The 24,558-nt window shown below is 52.8% G+C and overlaps 1 protein-coding gene across 1 annotated transcript in view; it reads left to right on the plus strand.

Annotated features, from left to right (window-relative positions):
- The first annotated feature begins 1,548 nt into the window (after positions 1-1,548).
- TNFAIP8L1 (TNF alpha induced protein 8 like 1) overlaps positions 1,549-24,558 on the plus strand; it is a 25,618-nt gene continuing 2,608 nt past the window's right edge. The window contains exon 1 of the mRNA XM_081805222.1: positions 1,549-1,560. Coding sequence (XP_081661348.1) covers positions 1,549-1,560 — 12 coding nt within the window. The remainder of the gene's footprint in view (positions 1,561-24,558) is intronic.

Consider the following 24,558-nt stretch of genomic DNA (forward strand, 5'->3'; position numbering starts at 1 on the left):
GCTTCACGGGGACAGAGTCTCCGTGTGGGGAGATGGAAAGTTCTGGAGACGGAGGGTGGGGTGGCTGCAGGACAATATCAATGTGCTTAGTGCTTAATGCCATGGAATGGAACCCTTACAAATGGTCAAAACAATAAATATTACATCATGTACAGTTTACCACAATAAAAATAAAAGGAAAATCAAAACTGTTATGGAGAAAAAAAAAAAAACAGACGGCTACACTGGAGGATGCGTGTGAATGACCTCAGCTGGTGGCAATTCGGTCATTGCCACCAGGGCTCTCGACTCAGATGACACTGACATCAGAGTGTGGAGGTGTCATGGGTGGGCGCTGAGCTCACACTCCTTGCCCGTATTTCTCGTACTTCTCATACCCTTGCGCCCCATCCGGGGCCACCTCTGCTCTGGCCACAGGACCTCCACAGCCTTTGAGAAGCAGAGCTGAGCCCATGGGGCTTGCCCTGCATGGATCTATTTCTTCATCTAACTTTACTGAGCAGCTACTCTGTACCGGGCTCTCCTGGGCAGTGCTGGGGATACAGTGAGGACCGAGACAGAGCCAAGCCCTGTCCTGGCAGAGCACGGGGCTCAGGGCAGGACAAGATTCATTTATTTAACAAGTATTTATTGAGCACCTACTGGATGCCCAGCTTGTTCTAGTCATTGGGAGCGCAGCAAGGAACAGAACAGACGAGTCTCTGGCCTTGTGCAGCTGACGTGCCAATGGGGTTGACAGATGTGAAGCTGTATAAACAAGTGAAATCTATTCTGGTCCAGATGATGCTAAAGAGAAAAATTAAGCAAGGAAAGAAGATGTGGAGTGCTCATGGGGTGGGGTGGGAGGGATTTTAAACAGGTGGTCAGGGAAAGCCTCACAGAGGAGGTGACATCTGAGTGGAGACTCGAAGGAGGTGAGGGGAAAACTTGTGTAGGTATATAGAGGAAGAGTGTTCCATGTGGGGGGGGGGATAGTCAGTGCAAAGGCCCTGGGGCAGGACCATGACTGACCTGTTGGAGGAGCGTGTGGCTGGAGCAGCAGGACCTCAAGCCAGTGAGGGGGAAAGAGGGAGCAGGGAAGGGCGGGGAGGGAGTGGGGGCAGGTTGTGCAGGGCACTCTGTCCCTCAGCACCACTTTTCCCCTGCCTCAGGGCCTTTGCCCATGCAGTTCCCTCCTCCTGCCTGCTGACTCTCTTCCTCCCAGACTCATCCCGCTAACTTCTCCTTCTTTCCCAACATAAATGTCTCAGCTTGAATCCTACCCACCCCAGACTGGGAGTCCCAGGGCATCTGGCTGTCCTTGTCAAGGCCCTTGGGCTTGGTCTCAGCCCCGCCCAGCACAGAACCCTGCGCAAAGCAGGCACTCAGTGAAGACAATGAGGTACAGGGCAAGGTCCAGGCAAGTGTCAGGGAAGCCTCTTTGCCTCCAGGGTCCCACAGAGCAAAGGGCCAGTTCTCATCCCAGGCCCGCCCTGGAATTGCCCTGAGGCCAGTGGCTCCCCTTGTCTGGCCTCAGTTTTCCCTTCCAGAAGATTCCAATAGGCCACGATGGAGGTGGAGGTAAGAAGGTGTCTCCTGTGATGCAAGCATGCGGTGGGGGTCAGGAGACCCCCACCACGCCCTCCCACATCACTGGCGCTGCCCACTCCCCAGCTTCCAGTTCCCCTAGGCCAGTGGGGATTTTGGGGGAGGGGCAGGAAGTAAATAAGCATGTCATTTACATAAAACCTGCAGAATTAGCATAATGATTGCTGGAGTCTAGAGAACCGGGCAAGGGAAATGCTAACTTTATTTTTTTTTTAATTTTTTTAAAGATTTTATTTATTTATTTATTTATTTGAGAGAGAGAGAGAGATGGAGAGAGAGAGAGAGATTGTGAGAGAGAGCAGGAGCAGGGGGAGGGGTAGAGGGAGAAGCAGACTCCCCGCTGAGCAGGGAGCCGGATGTGGGACTAGATGCCGGGGCCCTGGGATCATGACCTGAGCCAAAGGCAGATGCTTAACTGACTGAGCCACCCAGGCGTCCCAGAAATACTAACTTTAATGACAAACAAGGTAGGCAGCTTCCCCATGGGAACAGCTTGTCCTAACTCCACCCCCATTTTACAAATGGAGAAATTGAGGCCCATGGAGGTGAGGTCTAGCCAGGGTCTCTGCCTTCTCGGGGCATCCATGGACACAAAATAAGAAAACAATGAATTTCAGATTATTGTAAGGGCCAGGGGGATAAAAAAAAAGAATGAGGAGCAGTAGCTGTCTGGGGGCATCAGGGAAGGCTTCTTGGAGGAGGTAAGATTTGAGCTGAGATGGAAAGGAGAAGTAAAAGCCAATTTGGGGGGAAAACAGGGAAAGGGCAGATGAACAGCATGTGCAAAGGCCCTGGGGTAGGACTGTGCCTGGAGGAACAGTGAGGAGATCCACATGTCTGGAGCAGGTGAGCGAGGGGGAGAGACAGAGGAGGGGAGGGTGGGGAGAAAATGGGGTGGATGTGCATGGGGAAAAGTTTGGATTTTATTTCAAGGGCACTAGAGAGCCATGAGAGAATTTATAGTGAGCAAGTGAGATGATCTGATTTAACTTTTTTTTTTTTTTAAGATTTTATTTATTTATTTGAGAGAGAAAGACAATTTGAGAGAAGGAACGCAGGGGGAGTGGGAGAGGGAGAAGCAGGCTTTCCGCTGAGCAGGGAGCCCAATGTGGGCCTCCATCCCAGGACCCTGGGATCATGACCTGAGCTGAAGGCAGACGCTTAACGACTGAGCCACCCAGGTGCCCCTGATTTAACTTTTAAAATGGTCCCTCTGGCTGCCTTCTGGAGATGTACTCAGGGTAGGCATGGCCCCCAGGGGTCCAGGGAGGAGATGAGCACACTAGTCTAGGGAAGCAACCCAGGGGCCTGGACCAGGGGCAAGGGGCCATGGAAATGGAGAGAAATAGGTGGATCTGAGAGGTATTTTGGATGCAAAGACCAAAAGAAGAAAGAATCCAGGAGACCCCCAACCCCTTCCCTGGAGTCCCTTCCCCAACCTGGCTCCTCACCCCCCCATCTCTCATATCCTCCTTTGGGCTCAGCTCATATCACCTCCACCAGAAAGCCCTCCGGACTGCCCTGGCCAAATCTGAACTGCCTGCCTTGGCCCTGCCAACTTCCCAGGGCTCTGCACAGCATAGAAGTCCCACATGTGCCCTAAGAGAAAGAAGGAAGGTTCCAGGGTTCTAGGATCTGAAGATTCTGACAACCTCATCGTCCTCACTTCTGGGCTGAGAATCTCACCTGCACCTTCCAGGGATGGGCCCAGTGTTGCTCCTCTTTTCTCAGTTGCCTGGCGGGGGAGGGAGGTTGAGCCAATAAGGAAAAACCAAAGCACCATTAGCTGCTTCTCTCCACTGCTTTCTAGTAGGGGTCCCTGGGGCTGGGGGCTTTGGCCCAGCTACTGGAGTGGGAGCCCAGCCAGGAAAGATCCGGGAGTGGGAGACAGGCAAGCTCGGGAGGGGCTAGAAAAGTGTCTATTTTTCCTCCTGCAGCTGTATTTATAGATTCCCTTTGATGTCCCAGCGGTTGGCTGACCTGGTTCCCCACTGCTGCGGAAGGAAGACAGGTTCTTGGAGCTGCTTCTTGGAGCTGGGCGGGGGAGAGCCTGGGTGTGGAAAGCCTGCGTGTGCAGTGACTGGGCCCCTGGGTTTGGGAGGAGGAAGGCAGGGAGCCAGCCTTGGTTTCCCTATTTGCAAAATGAGGCTGTCGGTGTACCATTCTCAGAAAGTTGAAAACGTGACTCAGTGACTCATGCCAACATCGTGGGGGGAACCAGTTAAATGGTCAAGCTGGTTCTAAGAGCATTTAAAGAACTGCATATTTATCAGGATTTTTCCTTTTATTTTTTTTATTTTTTATTTTTTTAAAGATTTTATTTATTTGTTAGAGAGAGAGATAGCGAGAGCAGAAACACAAGCAGGGTGAGTGGGAGAGGGAGAAGCAGGCTTCCCGCCGAGCAGGGAGCCCGATGCGGGGCTCGATCCCAGAACCCTGGGATCATGACCTGAGCGGAAGGCAGACACTTAACGACTGAGCCACCCAGGCGCCCCAGGTTTTTTCCTTTTAAAGATCATTAGGGGGCGCCTGGGTGGCTCAGTTGGTTAAGCGACTGCCTTCGGCTCAGGTCATGATCCTAGAGTCCCGGGATCCAGTCCCGGGATCGAGTCCCACGTCGGGCTCCCTGATCAGCAGGGAGTCTGCTTCTCTCTCTGACCCTCCCCCCCTCATGCTCTCTATCTCATTCTCTCTCTCAAATAAATAAATAAAATCTTTAAAAAAAAATTTAAAGATCATTAGGATAAGATTAGCTTAAATACGAGCTAGCGAGCGTCCTACATGCCACGAAATCCTAACTGGGGTTCTCTTTTCTGCATTCTGCAAGTTCATTGTAACTTCCCAGGGCCTGGGCTCTAATCAGAAAATAAAAAGCAAAGTCAAGCAGAGGTGCATTTGCATCGAGCAAAGCTGCCCCACAGAACTTTCCGTGATGAGGGATGAGTTCGAAATCCACGCTTTCCCATGGGGCAGCCACCAGCCACGGGGCCTCTCCAGCACTTACCCCGTGGCTAGTGTGAACGAGATCCTGGATTTGTAATTTCATTGTAATTGACTTAAATGTAAATTGTCATAGTCATCTGTGGCTAGTGATATCGTGGTGGACGGTGCAGCGAAAATAAAATAATCTGTGATGGCCATTTTAGACAACCCCCCCGCAGGACATGGAAAGCACCTGCTGTTCTCGCTCTTCCTTCATCTCCGTATCTTAACAGGTAGCATGATGGCAGCAGTGATCATGGCCCTATTCATGGGGTGGCCGTAGGGTGTGAAGTGTCACTCCCCAGGCCCGGGAGAAGTGGGTCCCAGCTTTACAGCTTGGTGACTTCGGGCAAATGGCTTAGCATCTCTCGACCTGGTCTCCACATCTGCCACAAGGGACTTCTATTAAGGGTTCCCATGACCTCATTTGATTTGGGGGAGAATTAAATGAGCTAATCCATCTCAAGAAGGCTCACGGCGAGCTCGAAATATGTGCTATTGTTGGTACTCCTAGATGGATGATTTCACCTCGTGCTGTTTTCACATCTGTGAAATGGGGTCAACAGTACTTGAGAACTCGGAATCTTGCCATAAGACAGAGCTCATTTGTAGAAAGGCTGTAAACAGGGCTCCGGGCACACGGTAAGCACGGAGGAGGTGGTTATTACTGTTGATGGTGGCAGGGACCAGAGAGGTGGACTAACTTCCCAAGGCCGCATAACCAGACAATGCCAGAGCTGGGAGTTGAAGTGGGGTCTTTCCAGCTGAGGCCGGGAGCAGCGCCAGTGCTCCCCACAGGGTCAAGAGGGACAGCGTCGGGCCTCTGAGGACCCGGCGCCCAGGCTCCAGGGTTAAGCCCAGGCAGCAGCTGAACTTCCGTGCATCTACTCCTCTGAAATCCCTGGGAAGCGAGGCATCAGATGTCCCGGAACAGGCCCCTGCTCTTGACAGGCCACACACACATGGAGGGACAGCTGGTGAGGACTGGTGGGCCAGGGAGGAGGGGCCCAGGGGAAGGGGGCACCTTGGCCAGAAAGAGAGGTCACAAGTTGCCCAGCAAAGCCACTCCCAGACAAGGGCCATGAGCCTTCTCTCCACAACCCTCCAGGCCTCAGTTCTCTCGTAAACATTTGCCAAATATTTATGGAGTGGGGGCTGCGTACCACGTGCCCTGCTGAGCCCTCTCCTTAAGCACTGTGAAACCGAGGCTCAGAAAGCCACAGTCGCCTGTCCAGGTCACACAGCAAAAAGAATGGCAAAGCTAGGACTGCAAGCCCAGGAGCTCTTGCTCCTGCCTCAGGGCCTTTGCACTTGCTGTCCTCATTGCCTCCCTTGACCCCTCCCAATTAGCCTTTAGCCCTGTTTGGATGACACCTCCTGTGAGAAACCTTCCCCAATCCACCAGCTCCTGAACCCCTCCATCTCAGCCTTTTGACCCCCACCAACACACCAACCATCTCCCCCACTAGACTGTGAGCCCCCTCAGGTTGGGGCTGTATCCCTTGCCCCCAGCACAGGCTTGCGCACAATAGGTACTTGTTGAATAATAAGATGAATAGATGAATGAATGAAGTCAGAATTTCTACCCATCCCCCATTTCAAAATCAGTCCCTTGATGGGAAATGAGGTCCAGAGGTCTACACTGCGATTTGAAGGGGCCATGCATGGATGAAGTCCTTCTGCCAGTGTCTGATATAGCCCTGGACTGGGTGCTCCAGATAGGGGGTCTCTGTAGGTGTTTGCTGGGTAATGGGGGGCACGGGGTGTCCCCTAAGGGGGGAACCTCAAAAGCTCTGGCTGTTTCAGTCACAAAATATGTAGGTGCTGCTGCAGATGAGGAAGGGCCAGGGAGGTCCCACCTGTGAAGGGGTCCCATTTCTATCTGGACTGTCCAGGAAGGGCTGTCCCAGGCCACCCTCTCTGAAGGAGCTGAAAGGTAGGAGGGGCCTCAGAAGGGAGATGGGGCTCTGAAGGGGGAGAGGGCTCAGGGAGGGGAGGGGCCCTAGAAGGGGGTCTCGGAAGAGGGAGGAAGTTCAGGGTGGGGAGGGGGCTCAGGGAGGGGAGAGGCTCAGAAGAGGGAGGAGGCTCAGAGTGGGAGGGGGCTCAGGGAGGGGAGGGGCGCAGAAGAGGGAGAGGGCTCTGGGAGCAGGGAGGGCTTAGCGAGGGGCGGGGCTCAGGAAGGTTGAGGACTGGAGCGCCTGCCTCGATTCTGTCTTACCCTGGGGCCCCTGGACTCCGGGGTTAAGAGTGTATCGTGTCACCGGGTTTCGCGTCCATCCAGAAACCTGACCTCGTCCTCAGGGCTCAGGGTCGTCCCCAGTCCCGCACCCTACCCCCCTCTCTTCTCGGGTCCTCCAGGTTCCCTCCGATCTCCCTCCCCCACCTCCCCAGTCAGCTGTGTCCGTATTTATAGCGGTGAGGGCCCATGTCGCTTTACTTCCGAAAGGGATTGTGTCCCTTACTTCTGCCTTCAGAACCCCCCACACCTGTTCCCGGCACGAGCCTCGCGGCCAGGGGGAGGGGGCGACCTCGCTTTCTGGAGCCATCGTGGGACAGGGGGCTAGGCCGCCTCCCCGCTCTCTCCGAGGCCCCGCCCCTCTCGGGGCCCCCTTCTCCAAGTCTCCCCCGCCCCGAGCCCCTGTCTGATCTCAAGACCCCCTCCGTGCACACCAACCCCGAGCCGCCCCGTTCCCAGGCCCCCAAAGCCCCCCGGCCCCGCCCGCCCCGGTTCTCCTCTGCGCTGCCCATTGTCCTGGCTCTGGGTGCGGGGGCTGGGCGGGCAGGGGTCTGCGTGCAGGGGGCTGGAGCCCGCCCGCTGCCCACCGGTCTCTGGGCAACGCTGGCAAATCCCGAGCGATGCTGGCCCTTCGAGGGGGGACACAGAGGCGGCGCTGTTCCCCGGGAGGGGCCACAGCTGGGGAGGGGTCTAGGCAACAGGCAGATCTCGCTGCCCCGGGCTGGAGAGAGATTAGTGGGCAGGAGCCACGAGAAACCTCCCTGCGCTGTCCCCCCAACCCCTTTACTATCCCTCCTTCCCCTTCAGACCCCTCAATGGGTGCTGGGTACACCAGGTTCCATGCGTCCCCCACAACCTCTCGGTTGGATTCTGCAGCGAAGCTCACACCACCCGTGGGGAAACCGGCCGGGAGCATTTGGAGATCAGGTTCTGGGGCAGGGCCTAGGGTTGGAGCCCCAGCTCTGCATTTCCCCACGACGCGGCCCCACAACTCTCCTGAGCCTCTTTGCTCATCTGTCCAATGGGCAGGTAGCAGGACCCACCGGCTGGATTGTTCTGTGGATCCCACGGCTCCCGCGCAGCACAGGCTGGTTCAAACTCAGGCTGCGGCTTACCAGCCCCGCAACTGGGCCGGGCCACATCCCTGGGCCTTGGTTTCCTCATCCATAAAATGGGGATTATAACAGGATGTACTTCCTGAGACGTTGAAGGGGGTAGGACACATACGGGTGGTAGCTGTGACTTTTATTCTTTGTTATTTTTACTTTTTTTTTTTTTTTTAGATTTTATTTATTTATTTGACAGAGAGAGAGAGAGCGCACAAGTAGGCAGAGAGGCAGGCAGAGGGAGAGGGAGAAACAGACTCTCCACTGAGCAGGGAGCCCCACGCGGGGCTCGATCCCAGGACCCTGGGATCATGACCTGAGCCAAAGGCAGCCACTTAACCGACTGAGCCACCCAGGCGCCCCTGTTATTTTTACTTTTATTTCCCTCTTAGTTTAGGTCTTTATGAGGCTCAGAGGGGCTGCGTGTATGGGGGTGTCATATTCCCAGGGCTTCCCAAGGTCCTCCCCCACCGGCTTGGTGTCAGGGGTTGGGGTAGGTGTGTCTGGGACTGGTCCTGCTGCCTCCTGAGGCACCCCCTCCTCCACCTGGACCATGTAGATCACCCAGAGCCCCTGAAGTGGGAAGACCCCCCCAACTCTGAACTTGTCTGAATAATCCCTAGAGAGTGGGGAGCAAAGCCCCTATTCCCCCCACCCTGGGCTACGACTCACCTGGGTGCTGGGGGGATGTGGGCTCCAGGCCAGTGAGGTGACGGCAGCTTCTCCATGCCGAGAAGGGACCCCGCTGCCCCCCGCACCTGCCCTGGCGGCCACCAAGGTGGGTGCTCCTGCCAGGGGCCACCTTCCCAGAGTGCATCTTCCTGGTGTGGAGGTCATGAGAGCCCCATTGGAGCAGATTTGAGGGGTGGGGGCTGGGGAACAGAGAAGGGAAAGTGGGAACAGTGAGTTGAAGCAGACAACTCTCAGAATTTTGCGATAAAGAGCAGAAAAACGGAGTGGTCACTGGAGAGGAATGTGGGATCAACAAAAGGGTTTTAAAAAGACGCAGAGGGTCTTGAACAGTGTAAATGCTCACCAAACGGATGCTGCTAAATATACTTTTATTAGATAATAATTAAAATCATTATCCTAATGATGGTTATTACCAGTTCCCGATGCTTTGGGCAAATCCCAAACGGCTCCAAAGTCTGTCATTCCCTTCAGCCCACAAAGGAAGGGCTAAAAGTGACAGCAGGTGCCAGGGGCTCGGAGCCCAGGGTCTAGACCCAAGGGTGTCCACATGGAGGCATCATTTCTATTTTCATGCATTGGTGGCAAAGCCCAGGAGGCTGTAGATTCTTGCCCCAGATCAAATCAAGGCGGGGAGTTGGGAGCCCCCCCAGCCTGGCTCCCCCGCAGTGGCCAGTTTGCAGGTTATGTCTGGGAGGGGCTACATCCCAGAGCTGGGTCTGAATGCTGGTACTTTCTGCCAATGCACATTTATTGAGTGATACTATATGCCAGGCCTGTCAGGGGCCCTGGGAACTCTCTGGAGGCTGCGCCAGATATTAATGAAAGAATCTCCCAAATACACTTGCAATTGTGACCAAGAGAGTTTTAAGGAATCAGAGACTCACAAGGGAATGAGGGAGCTAGCCGGAGCTCAGAACAGAAGGAGGGGAGAGGAAGGGTGACTGGCAAAGATCCTGGGGCTACAAGCCCTGAACAAGCCCATTATTTTTTTGTCTCAGAGCCTCGTTTACCCTGTCTGGGAGATGGAAATAATCAGACCCTCAGAGAGCCTACCTCTCTAGGTCATGTGTGCCTGTGTGGTCCCAGCACACTCCAACATTGACTTCTTTATTAGGCTTTACTCTGCCCTCTCCCTCCTCAATCCAGGGGTCAGCTTGGCTAGGACAGACCTTTGTGCACATCGTGTTCACTGCTGTAACCGCTGGGTCTGGCATGCAGTGGGCGCTCAATCAGGATTTGCCAAATGCATAAAGAGTAAGCATTATAGAACATTGAGTATGCGCCAGGCTCTGTGTTAAGCATTTTGTAAATATATATATTTTTAAGATTTTATTTTTAAGTCATCTCTGCACCCAGTGCGGGGCTCCAACTCATCACCCTGAGATCGAAAGTCGTGTGCTCTTCCAATGGAGCCAGCCAGGCGCCCCGTGTTTTGTAAATATTAACTTACTTCTAAGCCTCCGTGGGGGGACCGAGGCACCTCACTCCCATGCTACACTACCTCTCTGCCTGGATCTTGTGGGTTGTGGGTCTGTCTGCGTGTGTTCACGTGTCCATGTGCATCTCTGCGTGCTCTTGGTATAAGCAAGCTTATGAAGATCAAACATACCGGCAGTTCACACAGGCTGGGGATGAAGGCCCTGAGTCTGCAGGTCAGTGGGTGCCCCAGGGCTGGGGGCTGGAGAGGGAAGAGCAGGTAGGCACAAGGTCCAGCCCTCAGGCCTTTTTTTCTCTCCTAGAGCAGAGGGCCCCCTCCCACCTGCCGTGGCCTGGCCCCCCGCCCAGCTGCCGACCTCGAGAACTCGAGTCCCCCCGGGGATGCAGGCAATCAATTAGAATTGGCAGCGCTGCCTAAGTAAAAGCCTTCCTTTAATGAGGAGGCTGGAATAGCTGCTGCAGGCTGCAGCCCCTGGGCTGAGCCAGGCTGGGCTGGGGCTGCAGGGTCTGGGCTGGGGCAAGGGAACAGCAGGGGCAGCACACACCGCCATGCCCTCCCGGGGGCCTCGGGATCCAGTGGGAGTGACAGACATGACACCACGTAACCCACACAGGGTTGTAATGGGAACGCACGGGCAGCAGCGGGGACCAAGAGGGGGCATCAGACATCAGGGCAGGCTTCCCGGAGGAGGTGATCCATAAGCTGAGATCTGAGGGATGCATAGAAGTGAGTCCTGAAGGGGGAAGGGAGAAAGAATGTTGTGGCATGCTTAGGAATTATTCCACGTGTCCTGGTTGTCTAAAGTTGCATAACAAACCGCGGATGACAAGATAATGCTCCCCCAGAGATGTCCATGTCCCAATCCCAGGGACCTGTGAATATCTTACCTGCCATGGCAGAAGGAGCCTAGGCTGCAGATGGAATTAAGGCTGCAAATCAGTAGAGGTCAAAATGAAGAGATTATCTTGGATTATCCGTGTGAGCCCAGTGTAATCGCAGGGATTCTTATGAAAGGGAAGCAAAGGAATAGGACTGGAAGGAATGCGAGAAAGGCCCCGTTGGCCATCGCTGGCTGTGAAGGCAGAGGAAGGGGGAGGAAGGGCACCAGCCCAGGAACGCTGGCCTTCAGAATCTGGAAAAGGCTCGTACAGGGTACCTCCCTGGAGGCTCCAGGGAGATCAGTCCTGCCCATACCTGGGTTTTCGCCTGGAGAGAACTTTGCCAGACTTCCGGCCACAGAACTTGAAAACACTGTGCGGCGTTTGAAGCCATAACTTTGAGGTGAAACTTGGGGGTCCTCGGCTTGTTGCTGTGCCACCCCAGTGTCTGCCCCTGTCGTCCCGAGGCTGAACCTCCGCGTGTCTGAATCTTCCTTCCTTCTCTCGGGGGGAAGACACCACTCCTGGGACGTGGGACCCGCCCTAAGTCCAGGATGACTCCGTGTCTCGAGATCTTCCCTGATGGATTACACTGAATTACATCTGCAAGGAGCCTACTTCCAGATAAGGTCTCGTGTAGAGGTTTCGGGTAGAGGGGCAACGAATGTGTGTTTGATTTTTGTCTGTGTCCTCCTGTGAAATGTCAGCCCCAGGAGGGCACGAGCTCTGCCCATCCTGGATCTCGCAGGGTCCCCTATGCTGGAATACTGCTTGGCACACAGTATGTACTCAGTAAGTGTCCATTCATTTGGCAAGCAATTATGGAGCGCCCACTGTGTACAGGGCCTTGGTCTTTCCACATCTTCTCTGGAAAAGGAGAAAATGTCTGATTCTTCACTGTTGCAAGGGCCCAAGGCAAAAGATCGAGGCGTGGGGAGAGTTTGACCTCTGGTTCTTCTCTGTATAACCCTGGGTAAAAGCAGCCCTAATGGGGGATCTGGAGGCATAGGGAGGGGGGATGCTGGTGGACATGGTGCTTCTGTAGGAGGAACGAGCCCCTCTGGGGATCAGGGTCCTATCCCCCAACTCAGCCAGAGCCAGATCCCAGAGACCAGGACAGCATAGCTCCTGATATGGGAGATGTCTGTCCCACCCAGGCCTGAACTGAGAGGGGGAGGCCACATTTATGATACCCTTACTGTTTGCAACCACCTGGACATTTTCCCTGCTTCTCTCCAATACCTCACCTGGAGCCTGTGAGGGAGGGTTTCATCCCATTTTACAGTGGAGGGGGGATCCAAGGTCTAAAGATAAGGAGGGATTGTCAAGGGGTCATTCTCCCAGAAAACAGGAACTGAGTACCTACTATGTGCCAGGCCCCGTGCTGGGGATTCTGGGTTCAATGCAGTGGCCAAGACTGCCTGGGGGCCCTGTCTCCATGGGGCTCCCAGTCCCGTAGGAGTGATGGACTCAACACACCAGGGATTTACAACTTAGGATGATGAGGGTCATGATGGGGGACCCCCAGGTATTTGGGGGATGCAGGCAAGACACCTGGCCCAGTCTGGGGATCAGGGAAGGCTACCCAGAGCGGGGGCCACTGAAGTTGGGACCTGAAAGCTGAGTAAGAGTAGGGAGCAGAGAGAACATGGTCCAGCCAGCGGTACAGCATGTACAAAGGGCCTGGGGTGAAAACCAGAGAAAAGAGTCTTTATAAGAACTGAAGAAGGGAATATGGCAGACATGTTGGTAAGGGTCCAGGCAGGGGTGATTCTGATTTATTATTCTGAGGTCTTTTGGGGAGGTTTATATTTGACCAGTAAATCTTTTTCTATCCTTTGACTTTTAAGCTTATCTGCATCATTCTTTTTATTGTTTTTTTTTAACATTTTATTATGGAAAATTTCAAACATATATAAAAGTAGAGAAAATACTGTAAGAATCCCCAGCTACCCATAATCAATGTCAACTTTTATCAATTCATGACTGATGCTGTTTCACCTCTTTTGGTATTATTTTGATGAAAATTCTAGATATCAGGGGTGCCTGGGTGGCTCAGTCATTAAGCGTCTGCCTTCAGCTCGGGTTGTGATCCCAGGGTCCTGGGACTGAGCCCCGCATCGGGCTCTCTGCTCAGCGGGAAGCCTGCTTCTCCTTCTCTCACTCCTCCTGCTTGTGTTCCCTCTCTCGCTGTGTCTCTCTCTGTCAAATAAATAAACAAAATCTTTAAAAAAAGAGAAAATTCTAGATACCATATAATTTCTCCATACACAGATCAGTTTGTATCTTTAAAAGATAAGGACACTTGGCTAACAATTTAACAATACTTCCATAAAATCATCAAATATCCCATCAGTTTTTAAATTTCCAATTATGAAAGAAATGTGACAGTTTTTTCCCCTACAGGTTATTTATTTTTTTTTAAAGATTTTATTTATTTATTTATTTGAGAGAGAGAATGAGAGAGAGAGAGAGCACATGAGAGGGGGGAGGGTCAGAGGGAGAAGCAGACTTCCTGCCGAGCAGGGAGCCCGATGCGGGACTCGATCTCGGGACTCCAGGATCATGACCTGAGCCGAAGGCAGTCGCTTAACCAACTGAGCCACCCAGGCGCCCCTCCCCTACAGTTTAAAGCAGGATCCAAATAAGATCCACACACACAATTGGTTGATTTGTCTTTAAGTCCCTATTATTCTATAGATTCCCATCCATCTTTTTCTTTTTTCTCTACAGTTTTCTTGTCAATGATGTAGCATTCTGTTTTAGGTGCGTGTCTTCAAAAAAGCATAAGAAATGGATTTTGTTTGTTTTGTTGTTGTTTCTGTGTCCAATCTGAGAGTCTTTGTCTTTCAAGTGGTGAGTTTAGTCCACTTACGTTTATTGCATTCACGGACATATTTGGATATATTTTCATCACCTTCTTCTCCTGTGTTTTCTGTTCGATGTGATTTTTTCTGTTGCTTCCTTTTTATCTCCTCTCCAAACTTCTGTTGAATTTGCTGGATTTTCTTTATTTCCTTTTGTATTCCCTCCAGCATTTTGGAAATTATTCATGCTCTTCCTGTCCTCTGGACAGTCACCCTTATACCTTTCAACCTGCATACTTAGCTTATCATAACAGAAAGTTGATCAATATCTCTTTGTATCTACCAACAAGACAAGGTCTTAAGATTTGTGCACACTACACACACACACAAACACACACCTGCCTCGATTCTGCATGGCACTCTTGAGTTCAGCCAGGGCACCCCAGGGATGGAGAGGAGAGTGGGGTACCTACGTGGGTCATCACTACCTGCAGGAATGGCAGAATAAGTGGAGATGGATTCCAGAGGCCCTAACTCTCTGTGTGAATTCAGGTAGGTCTTGCTTTGCGTCTCAGTTTCTCCATCTGTGGGAAAGCATTACGAGTCCCTCCTGTGCTGACATCTGGATTTTGAGCCTCCCACCACCTTATTTGTTCCCACCACCCAGGCAAGAGACTGTGATGGCAACTAGCGTGTAGGACTGAAATGAGGGGCCTCAGGAGCTGAAGGAGAATGCTAATGTCATTATTTACTTCACTGAGCTAAATAATCTTGGGAATTGCTCATCGGGGCTTGATAATTCGATTGGATTTCATGCACAATTAGGCCTTCAGAGCAGAGGCATTCGTACTCGAGTTCAGGGAAGAAGCCAGTCTCCCCGCCAGAGAGGCTCAAGGTGAGGGCATAGCAGTGGGGTCCCCCAGGCCCAGGAAAGTGTTGGATGTACAGGCCAGCAGGAGGCCTGGATGTCCCAAAGTCAGTGGGTCTCACCAGAGCTGGAGTTGGAGACCAATCAGGTTCAATGTGTCATTGCTCACTTATTACTTGATTTATATTTGGAGAATTTTTTTTAACCAAGTCCAGAGAATAATATCACATAAAGACCACCTCAGTTAATGAATATAGTTAATGTTTTGCCATTTTTGCCTGAAATGTGTGTTTTTCTTCTCATGTGAAAGAATTCAGATGATCGGTTTAAAATCTAAGTCAGATCCACTCCTCCTCTGACCATAGCCCTCCAGAGCTCCCACTTTCCTGGGGGTAAAAGCCCAAGTCTCCCCCTCCCCCATGACCCCTAGGGCCCTGCAGGACCTGCCCTTGTCCCCTCCCTGTCCTCCCCTCCTCCTTCTCTCCCCCTCACTCACTCTCCTCCAGCCACATGGGCCTCCTTGCTGTTCCTCCAACATGCCAGGCCTGGTGCTGCCCCAGGACCTTTGCACTGGCTGTTCCCTCTGTCTGGAATGCCCTTCTCCCAATCTTTTCTTCCTAGTGATTAGTCACCTATCCATCCTTTAGTGCCTCTGCTCCGAGTCCCTCTTCTGGTGCAGCTTTAACCCTCCCACCCAAACCAGAGCCTCCTCACCCATTTTCCTCTAGACCACCCTCCCCAAGCAGCTCCAGCTTCCTTCCGCCCCAGCCTGGCCTCCAGGGTCAGAGAGTGGTTTATGGGGGAACCTCCTGGGCTCAAGCACCTGCCCAGGCACCCCCCAAAAAACTGCTGAAAGAACACAGAACAGCAAATCAAACATATATAATGTGCATGTCACTGAGTCTCTAAGGCAGACCAGGGCTCTCCTGGATCTCTGCAAGTCTCTCTCCAGCACCCCTTATCTGTGCATATCTCTGAACCTGTGTGTGTCTCTCTGTGTCTGCATCTCTCTCCCCTCTGTCTCTGTCCCTCCCATGGGACAGCACCTGCTTCATTCACTGCCTCCCTACCACCCCCCCTCCTCTTCTTCCTCCTTGTCCCCCTCCCTGACCCCTCCTTCCCCCCTGTGCCCTCCCCCACACCACTGTGGGCCCCCATACCCTTCTATCACTGGTCGTGGGGTGGGGATTGTCTGCCCCTCCTCCATCAGCACCCCCCTTCTCTCTCTTTGCCTCTCCTCTCTCCTCTCTCCCCTGGCATTCTCTTTTGCTCTTTGTTAACAGGGATCTCAGATGTGCTGGGCGCCCTCCCCCAGCACTGCCCATCTCTGAGCTCCACATTCCCCTTCTCTACTGAGGTGGGATCCCCCTTCTCTTTCCAGGGCCCTCCATCTGCTCCCCACCTCCCCAGGTACTCAACTTAGACCTGGGAGGCGGAATTGAAATGTATCCTGTGGCCTCACCTTCTCCTTTTCTGGGGGAGTGGGGGTGGAGGGACCAGAGAGGGAAGGGAGCCTCCCCAAGGTCACACAGCAACTGGCCTCAAACTCCCTGCAGCCTCAGGTGCTAGTCCCAGTGCCCGCTGCCGTGTGCCCCCCGCCAGCTCAGCTTTCTCATGGGTATGAGGACAGCAAGAGTGCCACCTCACTGGGTGGCACAATTAAACAAGCCAGCGCAGGGAAAGTGGCTGGAACATGTGAAAGATGGAATCGTGGCGACCACCATAGATGGGGATATTCCCAGGGAGTGCGGTTGGGGTTGCCCGGGCTGGGTGCAGGCAGGTGGGACGAGCTGGTCTGTTGTACCCCAGAAGGGAGTGTGGACTGTGGGGGCTGGAGAAGTCAAGAGCATTGGGTTGCCTAGCAACGAGGATGAAGCTGATAGACGGGGTCAAGACCACTGATGTCCCAGGATCTGGGGTGGGGTGGGGTTGGGCATTCAGGATTCTGCTGGGAGGGGCTGACATTAATCAAAGAGTGTGTGTGTGTGTATGTGTGTGTGAATTCATTTGTTCCATCATCATTATTGAGCCCCTACTGTGTGCTAGGTGATGAAAACACCAGAGTGAACAAAACGGACAAAAGCCTCTGCCCTCACGGAATTGATATTCCAGTGGAGGAGAGGGAAGGTTAACAAGGTCAAGTGGATGGGGCGCCTGGGTGGCTCAGCCGTTAAGCGTCTGCCTTTGGCTCAGGTCATGATCCCGGGGTCCTGGGATCAAGCCCCACATCGGGCTCCCTGCTCCACAGGAAGCCTGCTTCTCCCTCTCCCACTCCCCCTGCTTGTGTTCCCTCTCTCGCTGTGTCTCTCTCTGTCAAATAAATAAATAAATAAATTTTTTTTTTAAAAAAAAGAAGGAATGAATGCTGCCAACATGCACTGGGCAGACTTGAAGCCGAGCCTGCCCTGGTCACGCCTTCCAATGAGACCGCAACCCAGTTGCTCCTGGAACATGGTCTTGTGAGACCCTGAAGCAGGACACTCAGCTAAGCCATGCCTGGGTTGTGGACCCACAGAAACCATGAGTAGTAAGGTGTGTTGCTTAAAGCCTCTCAGTGTGGGGTCATTTCTTCCGCAGCCAGAGATGACTAAGACAACAGGCAGGATTTCTTCCTTGGGGTCTGTTTCTAGAAGGGGTGGGAGAGAGGCGGAGGGAAAGGCAGAGGTTTACAGGTGGGACAGGCTGGGAAGCGGTTGTCTGGGGCTCAGAGAGGGGGAGTCTGGGCTTGGGTCACAGGGTGGTGGGAGCCACAGGTGGTCTGGGGGCAGTGTGGGATGGGATGAGTCTGGGTTTTGGATTGACCACTCTGGTCAGGGCTGTGTGGGGGCTGAGCTGTCAGGGTGAGAGCAGGACTGGAGCAGGTGGGAGCCGGGTTTGGGACCCCAGAGCAGCCCTGACTCTGTGATTGCATTCCAAATTTAACATCTGCCTCACCCTCCAACTACCCCCAGATCGCCCGGCCCCGCTCCCTCTACTGCCCGAGAAAGAGAATGGAATTGTATTTTTATAACTTCTTGTTTTTCCCGAACTGAGTTCCATGTGCACTGGGCTAAATTTAAAATTGGATGGATGTAGAGTGATCATGTTCACTCTCGCTCCCCTTGGAACAAAGTAAATGCCTCCATTCAGGTGCTGCATCTCTCAGGATGCTGGGCGAGGGGTGCTTTCTGGCTGAGGAGCGCCAGGGCTGAGTCTGGAAAATTCACACCTGGATCCATCCTCCCTGAAGCCTGACCCTGACCCCCTCCTTCTGGGCCAGGAGCCATCTCTGGGGTCCCCAGTCACAGCCCTGGTCACCCTGCTCTGGAACCGCCTGTTTGTATGTTTGTCACCTCTGTGGGAGTTTGCTTTCGCTGTCCCCTCTGCCTGGCACAACCTCCCCATTCATTGCTAGGGCTGGCTCACCCTTCGGTCTCAGCTCCAGCATCACCTTCTCTGGGAAGCCCTCCCTGACCACCTCAGCTCACAAAGCTGCCCACTCACTTTCTATGCCATCATTATACATTTTCTTTATACATTTGCCATCTCCTGGAATTCTCTTAGGCGCATGACATCAAGTCATTAAGTACAATTACGGGAACTGGACTTTGCCTGTCCGTCCCTTTCAACTTCTCGGTCGCCCTCCCCAAATAATTCATTTACCACTCAGCAAACATGTTTTAAGTGGCTACTGCACTAGACCGTGTATCAGATGATTCCCAACCCTGTATGCATATTAGAATCAGCTGGGGAGCTTTCAACTCCGACCACCACCTTCCACCCTGCCCACCCCCTACAACGTGGGAGATTCTGAATTACTGCATCTGGAGGGGGGCTGGGTACATGATCGAATGTGCCACCACAGGGTAGAAGGTTCCAGGCTTCTTCATGCCCCACAGGGCTGTGCTCACTGCTGCCACCAAGGTCTTTGCCGAAGCCGGGCCTCTCCCTGAAACACCCTCCCACTTCTGCCCCACCTATTTAAATCCTCCAAGACTTCCTCTCTTCATTATAATCATTTATTTTTAATTTTTGAAAAAAGTAAAAAAGGTGCAAAGATGAATTAGCAAACACCTGTGTGTATCTTCTAGCCAGGACTGACAATGAAGGGTTAACACCTGTCCTATTTGCTGCAGGTCCTTTTCATCTTGTAAGAAGCTAACAAAACATTAGAACTAAGGAGGAGGTCTCCTTTGAGCCCCACTTCCCTTCACACAGTCCCATATGCTCATGTGTGCCCATTCTCACACGTACAGCCGTGAACAGTGAATAGGCTTATTTTGTGCATTAAAACTATGCATTAATGTACTCATATGGTGTATAAAATTCTGCAACTTCATTTTTTTCTCCTCAAAAAAATTTTTTTAAAGAATTTATTTATTTATTTAGAGAGAGCGCATGAGCAGGGGGAGGGGCAGAGGATCTCAAAGCGGACTCCACACTGAGCGTGGAACCCACTGTAGGGCTTGATCTCTTGACCCTGAGATCAGGACCTGAGCCAAAAATCAAGAGTCAGACGCTTAACTGACTGCGCCACCCAGGCTTAGCATTTTATTTTTGACTGGCTGGGTTCCAACTGAAACTCTGCCACATGCAGCTCTGTGACCTTGGGAAAGTGACTTAACCTCTCTGTGCCTCATTTCCCTCGTCTAATATAGGGGTTATCTATTGTTGAATAACAAAATACTCCAAAACTCAACAATTTAAAAAGACAAACCTGGGGGCGCCTGGTTGGCTCTGCTGGTAGAGCGTTGTGACTCTTGATCTCTAGGTTGTGAGTTCGAGCCCCACGTTGGGTGTCAAGATGACTTAAAAATAAAATCTTAAAAAAAAAAAATAGAACAGCAAATCCCTTGCAGCCTCGGGGGGAGCTGCTTCCAGAGTGGTCCGCCTACATGGCTCTGGGTGGGAGGGGTCCTTTCACCACCTGGTGGCTGGCTTCCCCTCCCCACCGTTGAAGGGTCCAGGAGCAAGAGAGCCCAGTGCCTTCATGCCCTAGCCTTCGTAGGCACACACTGTCAATTCTGCCTTATTCTGTGAATTAAAGCAAGCCACCGAGCCCAGCCTGCCCTCAAGGAGAGGGAAATTAGGTTCTGTCTCTCGAAGGAACTGTGAAGAATTCAGGGACCTGTTTTCAAGCTGTCGCATGCAGAAAACAAAGACATTAATACTCCCTACGTTTTCGAGGGGCTTTCTAAGAGATGTTCTATGTTATCACATCGAAAATGCTTAGCATGGCCCCTGGCACATAGTAGGTGCTCAGTGAATGTCAGAAGCTATTATTTGTATAGATCTAAATTAATTTATTGTTGACTACTCTACCCTGTTCCATCATATGAATGCGCCTTTTTATTTATCCGTTCTCCTCTTGACGGACTTCTAGGTTAACTCCTGGTTTTAATATTCCAAACAGTGCTACTGAGAACAGCTCTTACATATCCCTCTATGTGCTTGGCAAAATATTTCTCTAAGGATGATGACTAAGGGTGGATTCTCTGGCACATTGCCTGTGTGCACTCAGTAAGCCCCTATCCCCACCCCACCCTCCACCATCTTCATCCGTCCCGCAAACAAATGCTGACCAGAGTTAGCGCCTCAGGGCCTTTGCACGTCCTGTTGCTCTGCCTGTTGCTCTTCCTGCAGATATTCACGTGGCTCCCTATTCACCTCCTTCAGGCCCCCGCTCGAATGCCGCCTCCTCAGAGATGCCTTCCATTAACACTCCGTCCCTCTGGTAACCTGTTTCCTGTTTGGTCAGGGAACTTATCACCTGCCATTGTATTATGCACTTTATTAGACTGTTTATTGTGTGTCTTCTCCCACTGGAATGTCGGCTCCACGAGGGCAGGCAATTTTGTCTGTTTTCCACCCTGCTGCATCCCTGGTGCCCAGAACAGTGCTGGTACCTAGTGGGCATCAGCCTTGGATGTGGCTCTCTGCGGTCCTGAGACGTCTCTTTCCCGTGGGTTCCATCCTGCGCTCCCCTAAGCCAACATCAAGGCATCGGCAGGATGGCATTCCTTCTGGAGGCTCCAGACGAGAACCCCGTTCTTCGATCTTTCCAGCTTCTAGAAGCTTCCTGCACTCCTGGGCCCATGGCCTTCTCCTCCATCTTCAAAGCCAGCAAGGGCTGGTCAAGTCTTTCTCAAACTGCGTCAGTGGGGTCCTTTGCTTCCGTTGTCACTTCTCAGACCCTGGCGCTCCACCTCCCTCTTGTTCCAACCCTGGTGATGGCAGCGAGCTCCCCCGGCTAACCCAGGATCACCTCCCCATCTCAGGATTCTTAATTCAATCCCATCTGCAGAGTCCTTTTTGCCATCACAAGGTGATATATGCACACGTTCTGGGGATTAGGATTGGGACATCAGTTGGGGCTGGGCGGGGGGATCGCTATTCTGCCAACTAAGAAGACGCGGATGTGGATACATTCATTCGTGCTGCAAACACGCACTGAGCACCTCCCGTATGCCAAGCTGTTCGGGGTGCCAGAGACACAGCAGGGAACAAGGCAGACCATCATTCTGGCCTTCGCGGAGCCCAAATTCTAGTGACAGAGACAGACAGCAAACATAAGCAGTGAGGCAGAGTATCTGGTGTTGGCTGGCAGGGAGGGTCAGCCTGAGAGGGTGACGTCTCGGCTCCTGGCCCTAGACTCTTGCGGCCAGCCTTGCCCAAAGTGCTGCACGCCCCTCACCACACATAGCATGACTTCGGGGGGTGCTCGGCAGGGTATGAAATAACCTCAAAGTCCATCGGCAAAGACTCCACTTAAATGTCACTTCCATCATGGGCGCCTGGGTGGCTCAGTCGTTAAGCGTCTGCCTTCGGCTCAGGTCATGATCCCAGGGTCCTGGGATCGAGTCCCGCATCGGGCTCCTTGCTCGGCAGGAAGCCTGCTTCTCCCTCTCCCACTCCCCCTGCTTGTGTTCCTGCTCTCGCTATCTCTCTCTCTGTCAAATAAATAAATAAAAATCTTTAAAAAAAAAAAAAGAATAAAAAAAAAATGTCACTTCCATCTTTCTCAAGTCTCATTTGTGTCTGGGGGGGGTCTTCCACCCGCTAGCCCCGCCGCGTGCCCCGGGACCGGTGTTTCTGCAGCCCGCCATAACCAGTGAGATTTGGAATAAATTGCATTTTCAGTCGCCTCCCATCTATGACGTGGAGGCTGATTTTTTTTCACCTCTGTGATTCAGAAAAAAATAAAAGACTTTTAGAAACCAATGCATGGGGGCGCCTGGGTGGCTCAGTCGTTAAGCGTCTGCCTTCCGCTCAGGTCATGATCCCAGGGTCCTGGGATCGAGCCCCGCATCGGGCTCCCTGCTCCGCGGGAAGCCTGCTTCTCCCTCTTCTACTCCCCCTGCTTGTGTTCCCTCTCTCGCTGTGTCTCTCTCTGTCAAATAAATAAATAAAATCTTTAAAAAAAAAAAAACCAATGCATGTATTGATATTCCAAATGTGAGTGGGTTTCAGGGAAAATATTAATTAAACCATCATGGATATAGGGAAATGTGAGATGGAAGAAACCATTGGCACAGGTTTGGGAAATGGGACCTATCCATTTTACAGATGGGAAAACAGACTCCCGTGACCACCCCCCGCTGGTGGACTGAAGCTCTTTCTCCAGGAGGGGAGGAGAGGTGGGGGGCAGAAAATATTCCATCCTGTCCACCCCCTTCCTAGTCTGTGAACAGGAGTCTCCCCCAGCCTCCTCACCCTCAGCTAATGAGAAGATGATGCTCTATGATGATTTCCAGGAAACAGCATCCCAGGCAGAGGGCACAGCTCATGCAAAGGCCCTGGGGCAGAACCTGCCGGCCATGATGGAGGAACAGTGAGGAGACCCGTGTGGCTGGAGCAGAGTGAGCGAGGGGAAGAGAGGGAAGAGGGAAGGACAAGGAGGGGATGCAGCACGTCGCAGGGCCTTGGGAACTATGGGGAAGGACTTAGGTTTTTACCCCTAGGGAGGTGGGAGCTCTGGAGGGCCTTGGGCAGAGGAGGGCGGGACCTGACTTGGGTGCTCATGGCATCCTCTGGTGGCCGCTGGGAGAATGCACTGCAGGGGAGGGCAATGATTGAAGGGAGACGAGTCCAGCTCTGTCTCTCACTAGCTGTGCGTCCCCAGGCAAGGGAATTTCCTCTCTGTGGGCTCAGTTTTCTTACCTGGTAATGAAGGACCTTAACAACACCTTCGTCCAGGGGCCGTGGCCGGGACTCAGATAATGTGCAGAAGGTGCTTGTTGCCTCAGATTCTGGCTGGGCGTGGGGCTGCTGAGTTATTATTTTATGGTGTCAGGGTTCTGCTCACACACCTCCCCAAGGTGGGATGATGAGGTCAGCTGCACCCCCAGCTCAGGCCCCGATGAAGTCACTTAGTCAGAGGGGTGGGTGTGACGATGGCGATAAAAACAGATTTCCCACCTGTGCCCTGTGCCTCCAGGAGAGGTGAGGATGAGCAAACAATGGGAACATCACACATCCCAGGCTGTCAGGCGCGAATCCCAGCACACCTCGCTGCCCAGGAGCTCCCTCCTGCAGGAAGCCCTCCCAGATTGCCTTGACCCTTTGCGGTTTTGCAGACAGCTGTTGGGGGGAGGATCTCAGCGAAATAGTGAGGACCCCAGAGAGGCTGGCCAGACCAAGCTATGAGAGGGAAAGATAGAGAGGACAGCCGAAGTGCCCCAAGGGTGAAGGAAAGTGCTAAGCTGGAGAGGAAGTCAGGCAGGCGTGGGTCTAAATTCTGCCTCAGACTCTCGCTGCTTTGTGACTCTGGAGAAGTCTTTTCTGGGCTCCATTTTCTTGGCCACAAAGTGGAGAAACAAGTCTCCTTAAGGTGCTTAACAAGTATTTAGTAAGCACCAGGGACACAGCAGTGAGCAAGGTAGAACCAATCCCGGGGCCTCCCAGGCCCGTGGGGGAGATGGACGTGTCATGGTGTTGCTAGAATACAGGCTGGTCGTGGATTTGGTGAAGGGCGCCCGGGGCTCTGAGAACCCCAGAGGAGGCCCTGATTCAGCTTGGGGAGGGGGCGGTGGATCAGGGAGCAACTGCCTTCTCAGATGACCCCTGGGGAGTGAATGGTTCTCCAGGAAGGGAAGGCAAAGAGGTAAGGAAGAGGGGCTGGCGGCAGGCTCAGCCCCCACAAAGGTCTGGAGGGGAGCGGGAAGATGTGAGAGGAGCTCTGGATGACGGGGTTCTGGAACGCACCACTCCCTGGAGGAGAGCGCCCGATACGATTGTCCGGGGTCATTGGGCAGATTACACAAGGAAGCCCTCCCAAGGAGCCTGGCTCACAGCAGCAGTCCCACTTTCTAGGCTGTGAGCGGGCCAAGGACAGGGACTGTCCTCAGCTGCACCCCCTGCCAGCACAGCGCCTAGCACACGGTGGGTGCTCATTTTCCAGATGACAAAGTTGCGGCTCAGAGAGTGCAAGTCATTTGTCTAGAGGAACGCAACAGGCAACTGGCAGAGCAGGGATTTGAACCCATCTAGCAAAGTTTTATTGTCTGAATAAGTGATTATGGATTCATAGGGCTCTACATCCACTGGAACTCCTTTGTGGCTGCCTTTTGGGTTGGGACTGGGACTCGGGTCTGATTGTCATAGTCCCTGTGGATCCTCTGACTCAAATTCCATCTCTCCCCTGCCCAGCAGCTCCAACCAACCCAGTCATTATGAGCTAATTGCTGTTTTCATACCTCTGAGCCTTTGCCTGTGGTATTCCCTGTTTCTGAAACACTCTCCTTCTTGTTGCCAAACTACTTTCTCCTGGCAAACTCCTATTCAACCATCAAAACCTAATGTCGCTCCTCCATGTAGCTTACTGGGACCCTCACAGGTAAACTCCTTCTCCCTTCTGCTCCCTGAGGTCTGGGACCTCCCTTTGCTGGGAGCATCTGTGTAGAGCTCTGTTTCCCCAAGACTTGAGGCCCGGCTCTGGAGGATGAGGCTGTACTGGGTCCCTGATCTCCCAGCACAAAGCTGGGC

This window comes from Leptonychotes weddellii, chromosome 1 (assembly GCF_054177405.1).
Source record: "Leptonychotes weddellii isolate Sample4059 chromosome 1, ASM5417740v2, whole genome shotgun sequence".
Taxonomy (NCBI): Eukaryota; Metazoa; Chordata; class Mammalia; order Carnivora; family Phocidae; genus Leptonychotes; species Leptonychotes weddellii.